This window comes from Helianthus annuus, chromosome 16 (genome assembly GCF_002127325.2).
Source record: "Helianthus annuus cultivar XRQ/B chromosome 16, HanXRQr2.0-SUNRISE, whole genome shotgun sequence".
Taxonomy (NCBI): domain Eukaryota; kingdom Viridiplantae; phylum Streptophyta; class Magnoliopsida; order Asterales; family Asteraceae; genus Helianthus; species Helianthus annuus.
The window spans coordinates 15,637,346-15,645,116 of NC_035448.2; the positions used below are offsets into that span (position 1 = coordinate 15,637,346).

General features: G+C 36.6%; 1 protein-coding gene across 1 annotated transcript; it reads right to left on the reverse strand.

The window, feature by feature from the left end:
* Nucleotides 1-174: 174 nt before the first annotated feature.
* Nucleotides 175-5,095, reverse strand: LOC110916100 (LRR receptor-like serine/threonine-protein kinase FEI 2). The gene is made up of 13 exons (XM_022160856.2): nucleotides 4,852-5,095; nucleotides 4,618-4,753; nucleotides 4,414-4,485; nucleotides 4,249-4,320; nucleotides 3,749-3,820; nucleotides 3,587-3,658; nucleotides 2,835-2,906; nucleotides 2,620-2,726; nucleotides 2,314-2,481; nucleotides 1,468-1,800; nucleotides 883-1,137; nucleotides 668-801; nucleotides 175-561 (listed from the first exon to the last, which is right to left on the reverse strand). The coding sequence occupies exons 1-13, from the start codon at nucleotides 4,970-4,972 to the stop codon at nucleotides 337-339; spliced, it is 1,839 nt and encodes a 612-aa protein (XP_022016548.1). The 5' UTR covers nucleotides 4,973-5,095; the 3' UTR covers nucleotides 175-336.
* Nucleotides 5,096-7,771: the final 2,676 nt, after the last annotated feature.

Consider the following 7,771-nt stretch of genomic DNA (forward strand, 5'->3'; position numbering starts at 1 on the left):
ATCTAATGTTACTTCAGCCATTTCATATGGGGGGTCCTTCAGCCATTTCTTGAGACTTACCCATCTAAATAAGACTGTGGTTTTGATATCATTTGTTTCATACCAACCAATAATTTTTTGATTTGCTTACAAGCTCACAAATTTGTTTATGGTTACCCAAGTGGACTGGAGACGTTTAACTGTGGAGTTCAACCGTGTGAGGTCTACCATTGTTTATAACTCGCCAATAACAAATTTCAAAATTCTTGAAAATCAAGTTTATCACTTAAAATTTGCTAATTCACATGCAGACAAACTGATACACATTCACTTATAAATAATGTCATGAAAATATGATCAAGCATAATCTGAATGGGAGTCATAGAAGTCACTTGGGCAGGGTGACATCACTTCTTGTTCAAGAAACTGCAAGACCTCTTGCATCGACGGTCTGTCATCCGGGTTCGCTTCAGTGCACCGCCCTGCAATCTCCAAAACCGCTTCTACAGTTGACGCATCCGCATCGGTGCACCTATTGTCCACCACGTCTTCCAACCGGTTATCCTTTCGCAGGGTGTTCAACTGTTTTTGCATACAACATTCCATGAATGTCAGAACCGAAAACGTTGACCTTGTTTAAATATTTGACTTTATATACAAAATATTGTCGGAAATTAGAAATGCATACCCAACCAACAACGTTTAAACCCCGTTTCACGAAGATCGGATCTGTTGGTCTTTTTCCCGTTATAAGCTCTAACAGCAAAACGCCAAAGCTATAAACATCTGATTTCATAGTGGCACGACCGCTTTGCAGATATTCTGTTTTATATATTCCATGAGAAAAATATTTGTGATTTGGTTTGGAATACAGGTGCGAGATAGCGGGATAAAGAGACAAACCTGGTGCGAGATAGCCGAAAGTGCCAGCGACGACAGTGGTCACGTGAGCTTCCTCATCGACCAAAAGCTTCGCGAGACCAAAATCAGCAACACGAGGCTCGAGATTTTCGTCAAGGAGAATATTGCTCGATTTTATATCCCGGTGAATGATTCGGGGAGTACAATCGTGGTGCAAATACGCCAATCCACGAGCCGAACCATATATAACCTTTAGACGAGCATTCCAACTTAACGTTTGGATTCCGTCCCGACATTCTAAACGCACAAATTCATAAAAATCGTTAAAAAGGAACATAAGAAATCATCCATTCTTTGTTTCAAGAGTAAAATGACAAAATTGTCCCTGAGGTTTGGGCACTTTTGCCTGTTACACCCAAAATAAGAATTTTTTGTAACTGGACCCCTGACGTTTTAATTTAACCGGGTTTGCGATTTGGATGGAAATGGCAACAAAAATGAAACGTTAGGGGTCCAGTTAAAAAAAAAAAAAAAGTCTTATTTTGGATGTAACAGGCAAAAGTGCACAAACCTCAGGGACGATTTTGGCATTTTACTCTTGTTTCTAAGTCAAATTACGAAGCTTACCGTGTAAGAAATTTTCAAGACTACCATTGGCCACATAATCATAGATAAGAAGCTTTGAATCCGGAAACCGACAATATCCTCGGAGATTAACAAGATTACTATGTCTAACACTACCCAATATTTCCAACTCCCGTTCAAATGCAAGATCTCGACTTTCTCGACTTCGGTCAATTCTTTTGACTGCGAACATCACACAGTCATTCATGACAATTCTGTACACGGTCCCAAACCCACCGGACCCAATCACGTGTTCATCGGCAAGGGACTCGAGCTTCTCGATAATCTCACTTGAAGTGTATGGAAGGTCACCATGGAAGGTTATAAGTTGTGTGCCTACAAATTGACCAAAAAAAATAAAAACGGTTAAGAAATTGATGAACTTTACTAAAAAGGTAATAAAAAATAGAGTAAATTACAAAAATCGTCCTTTATATATATCACTTATTTCAAATTGTGTCCTTTATCTTCAATAATTACAGAAAACGTACTCGATGTTTGCAAACCCTTGCAAGTTATGTCCTTTAGCCTAACTCAGTCAATTTTTGTGGTTAAATCTGACCAAATGGACCCCACATGAGGGTATTTTGGTCATTTTAATCTTATGTGGGGTCCATTTGGTCAGATTTAACCACAAAAATACCCTCATGTGAGGTCCATTTGATCAGATTTAACCACAAAAATTAACTGGGTTATGGCTAAAGGACATAACTTGCAAGGGTTTGCAAACATCGAGTACGTTTTCTGTAATTACTAAAGACAAAGGACACAGTTTGCAATAAGTGACAAATATAAAGGACGATTTTTGTAATTTACTCTAAAAAATATACAAGTATGGGCATGTTTTACTTGTTTCTTGAGGAAATTGTTTCTTGACAACCACGTATTTTTTCGCAACTCTTGCTTTCTTTGAAAGCAACCAAACCAACAAGAATACGAAGAACACAAGTGCTACGCCTAAGGCGATCACAACACCGATCATCACTCCTTTCAAAGAATGCGATGAACTTTTAGGCACTGCAACGGTCAAAATAGTTCATAAATGTTTAAGATTAATAACGCCCACAAACTAATTATATCAAAATTTGAGTAATTTTGGTATTTTTAACAGCTAAATGAACAAAAATATGTTCTTTATTATCAATAATAACTTGCCTGCTGCTTCATCACTTTCTGCATGCGGTAAGACAGCAGGAAATCCCAACGACGTTTTACACGGTTTGTGTATTTGCTGGCCACAAAGGTCTAGATTACCAATAAACCTACACGCGGTGACACCTATTTCGATTAGTCTCAATGAGAAAAGTGAATAAGCTATGAATAATTCAAGAAAATAAAATACTTGAATATCAATATAAATTGGAACATACGAGTTGTTTCCAAACTTGGTTAGCGCTCCAAAATTTGGTATTTCACCGGAAAAGGAATTTACGGATAAGTTCCTGAAAGTAAATAAAAGTATTAGAATTTAGATACTAGACCAATGTGATTGTCAAACATTTTTCCAAGAATTTACAATGTAACACCTATCGAATGAGATTTTATGTTCGTGAACAAGACCTTGTTCGTGTTCGTTTGTTAAGAAATATATGTGTTCGCGAACCGTTCATGAACACTTATCGAACGAGATTTTATGTTCGTGTTCGTTTGTTAAGGAAACGAACTTGTTCATGTTCGTTTGTGTTTGTTTGTTAATTTTAGACAACGAGCAAAAACGAACGTTGACGAACACAAATGAGCACAAATTAATGTTCATGAACACAAATGGAAACAAACGAACACAAACAATCGTTTCATAAACAAAACATATTATACACTGACACTTATTAGATATTTAATTTGTCGGAATTTTGAAGTATTTCAATAGATATAAAAACTAAAAACACTAATGAACTATCGAACACAAACGGACACGTTATTGAACGCTCACGAACATAAACGAACGAACACAACCTCTGTTCATGTTTGTTCATTTAACTAAACGAACGAAATTTCTTGTTCGTGTTCGTTTGTTTAATAAACGAACGAACACAAACGAACTTCCCGCCGAACGGTTCACGAACTGTTCGCCGAACGTTTGGTTCGTTTGCAGCCACCAACATATACTAGTGAACCAACTTACAAGGATTCAAGACGAATAAGATGACCAAGAGACGAAGGTATTGCTCCCTTCAAACTATTGCTTGACAAATCTCTGAATAATGATACAAAATAAATTTCGATCGATGAGATTGCTATCGACATATTGTGATGTAAATGTTGGGAATGATAAAAACTAACTTACAATATACTAAGAAGCGAAAGGTTTCCTATACTCGACGGTATGCCACCTTGAAGATAATTAGCCCTCAAGTACCTACACAAGATCCCGCATCGCGCATCAATAAAATGCGCAATTGCTAAATCACATTCCCAAACAGTATATAGGTAGAGGATCATGTACATTAATCAAGAAGTGTGAGAAGTGTATTATAATACTATATAACATCATATAAACACCGTATAACACTATGTAACACCATATAACACTGTGTAACACTATATAACAAATATAACACTATATTTTGTCTGATAGCATGTCTATGATAGATGTATAGTGCTATATATTGTTAATTTGTTATATAGTGTTATATGGTGTTATATCGTGTTAAACGGTGTTTATATGTTTTTATATAGTGTTATATATAGTATTATAATACAATTCTCACACTTCTGGATTAATGTATAGGATCGCTACCCCAATAACACAATAAAGAAAATACCAATTTCACAGTTTTGACTTACATAGCTCTGAGTTCAACACATTTACTTATTTCATTAGGGATTATACCATGTAATCTGTTCTGGTGAAGTGCCCTAATAACAAACAAGAACACCATAGTTCAAAAAGACTAAGTACCACCACCAACTGATATAGATAGATACAAAAATATATAACAATACACTTACAGTCTCTGAAGTCTAGTGAGTTTACCAATGCTTGGAGATATAAACCCTTCAAGCTCCATGTAAGGCAAGTTTCTGTCAAGACCCCAAATTTAAATCAAAGATTAAAACTTTTAAACAAAAATTAGGGTTTTTGTTACTCTTTTCATGTTTCTTGAAATTTGCAGTAAAAAAGGTGAAAACTTGGAGTAAAAAGAGATGATTTACATTGCTAAAACTCTTTGGTCACTAGGGTAGCAAGTGATACCAGTCCATTGACATGGGGTTTCATCATTATTCACCCAATTGCTCAGAACATTCTTACTGTCATTCAAACTTTGTTTCAGCTCCAGCAAAGTTAACCCTAAAAGAAAACAGTAAAGATCCAAGATTACATATGAAATGGGTCAAAAGGGTCAAAAGACAGAGTCTTTTGGTTTGTAAGAGGAAAAAGAGTGTTACCATCTTGGGTGAGAGCTAAAGAGCAAGTGCTGAAAAGGGTTGTTGAGATAGAAACAGCTGAGAAAACCCAAATGAAGGCTAGATTTAGAGTACCCATTTGCTGTTGTTGTTGGTGAAACATGAGTCAAAGAGGGTTCAAATGTGTGCCATAAAAAGAGGATTTAAATTTGAATCCCAAGTGATGTAATGTGTCTTGAGTAGTGAGTACGCTGCTTTTATATACAAGAGGGTGGTGGGGGATGTGTTGTGTGAGTGGTTTGACTGTGTGAGTTATTTATGATGCTGGTCTCGAGTGGATCCACTTTTTAATAGGGCTTGGTTATTCACACCCTCCTTGGTTATTTGCACATCCCTTAACTCTATAGGAAGTGTATAGGTAGGGTTGTTCATTTTTATCCAAAATCTGAAACCCGACTCGAACCCGAATTAACGAATAACCCGAACCCGACCAACCCGAACTTTAAATGGTTCGGTTATCGGGTCACTTTTTCCTAACAAAAAACCCGAACAACCCGACCTGAAAAACCCGAAACACGAAACCCGAAACCCGAAAAAAACCCCGAACATTTACTGTTTTTTTCTTATAGAAGTGTTTAGATTTGGAGTATTTAATAGATAGAACACTAAGTTTTGGGAATTTTAAATATTATAATATCATATTGTCAACTAATCTTTGAACTTTGATGATATTTTTAAAGTAGCAATATGAATTTTGATGTCATTTTGTAAAAAAAACATTAATTTTCATTTTACGTCTAAACCCAAAAACTGAATAACCCAACCCGAGCTAAACCGAACCCGAATAACCTAAACCCGACTAACCCGAACTTTAAAATGGGTTGGTTATTGGGTCAATTTTTCCTAGAGAAAAACCCGAACAACCCGACCTGAAAAACCCGAAGAAAAAACCCGATGAACACCCCTACGTATAGGGCAATACGGTTCCTCTGTGTCCAAGCATATTGAGCAATACACTTCCTATATGTATACTTGAAGTACAAACTTTTCAGAAGATGGTCAGCTAATGATTAGGGGACCAGAGGAAGCGTATAGGGCAATACGGTTCCTCTGGGTCCAAGCGTATTAAGCAATACACTTCCTATATGTGTACCAAACTTTTCAAAAGATGGTCAGCTAAAAGGAAGTGTATAGGGCCATACGCTCCCTTAATGATTTTTTTTTCCAAAAGACAAGAGGAATCATAGGGCCATACGTTCCTGGACGAATTTTTTTTGCAAGAACAACATATTGTTATTAGTATCTTTTTGAACTTTATTTTTTTAAACATTATTTAAGTTGTTTTTTGTTATAAAATGATGTTAGTTTTTTTGTTATAAATTTTATAAAAGACGTAGTGAAATTAAGCAATCCAAACAAATTAAACATATCCAAATTAAACAAATATGACAAATACTTAAAATTAAATTCAATTGTTCGTACAGTACTACATAATATGATAATAAAAACCACTATCATCACCAATACTCGTCAGACTCAGCGAGCTCCTCCTCTGTAAAGTTCGGGTCACGCCTAGTAGAGGGTGACGGGCTGTGCCGTTTATAGGACGTGCCTGGAGCCTATAAAAAATTCAAACAAAATACTCATTACATAACATTAAAATTGTTCGTAGAAAAAGAAAAAAAAACAAAATAACATACCTGCATGGAAAGGTCGGATAGAGGAAAGAGCGGCATGGTCTGGCCAGACCGAGGAAAATGTGGCAAGGAAAGGTCGGGCTGAGTATAGGACGGGTCGTAAGGCTATAAGAATTTAAACAAAATACCCATTATATAACATTAAATTGCTCGTAGATAAATGAAATAAAAATAAGATAATATACCTGCATGGACGGGAGGGGCTGTGTAAAGGATGGCATGGACGGGTCGGGCTGATGCGTAAAGAACGGGCCCTAGTCCGGATAAACTCGTGGTGGTGGACGGGGTGGAACCAACATACCCATGTACTTATACATTTCACCCATGCCAGTCATCAGCCACCATATGTCATCATGCATCTCATCCATCTGGCGACCGTGGGATGTTATCTCCTGACCATGCAGTGTTAGAAGTCGCATTTGCTCATCTTGGCTATGCAAAATCCTATCGAGAAGACGGTTGGTTGACCGAGGCAACCTAACCGCGCGATAAGCTCTCTGTGGATGCTGATGATCCCCATGTTCATGCTGAGGCGGGACCACAACATCATCATGCCCGCCATCCTGCTCAGCCATCTGAGGCATCTGAACCTTCTCGGCCTCCAAACGCGGGTGATGTACCAACGGCTGCCATGCCCAAACCTATAACCAACATTAGGAATGTTTGCCGCCACTTTCATCCCTGTCATCGACCTCATGTCCAAATATTTGCAGGGAGTCGGCGGTGGATACATATCCTCGACCCAACCAAAGTACCGACTAACACTCTGGGCTATCCGGCCGATAAATGATCCTCCATCACCCTTTTAATATTATCTATGTAGTTATTTTTTTATTATTATTTAGAAAACCGAAATAATTAAACTGTAATAGAAATGATCGAAAAAACCGAACCGAAACAAAAAACAATAGCTCGGTTTTTGGGTTTTTAATAAGTGAAAATTTCGGCTTGGTTTTCGGATAACCATTTTCAATAACAAAAAAAAACCGAACCGAATCGATAAGTTACAATAGTAGGCCTAGTCCATATACTTTTATGTTTATGTTTAAGTGTTTAACCCATGCTAGTAGAAATTATGAATTTATTCTTGAAAGTCAAGTATTTATGATAAAAACATTAGTATTTTTGTTTATAATTGAAATGATTTATTTATTGCCTGCAACAAATAACAAAATTTAATATAAAAATTAAATAAGTTTCAAAATGTTATAAACTAAAATGTCTTAATAAAAATTTTGAAAAAACATAAAAATAGATTAGAAGAT

Excerpts from the sequence above, each read along its gene's own strand:
- LOC110916100 (XM_022160856.2), bottom strand. The coding sequence starts at position 4,972 with ATGTTTCACCAACAACAACAGCAAATGGGTACTCTAAATCTAGCCTTC. Across the intron at positions 2,907-3,586 it reads CTTATTCGTCTTGAATCCTT|GAACTTATCCGTAAATTCCT; the intron begins GTAAGTTGGTTC and ends ATTTACTTTCAG. Across the intron at positions 2,482-2,619 it reads AGAAAGTGATGAAGCAGCAG|TGCCTAAAAGTTCATCGCAT; the intron begins GCAAGTTATTAT and ends TGACCGTTGCAG.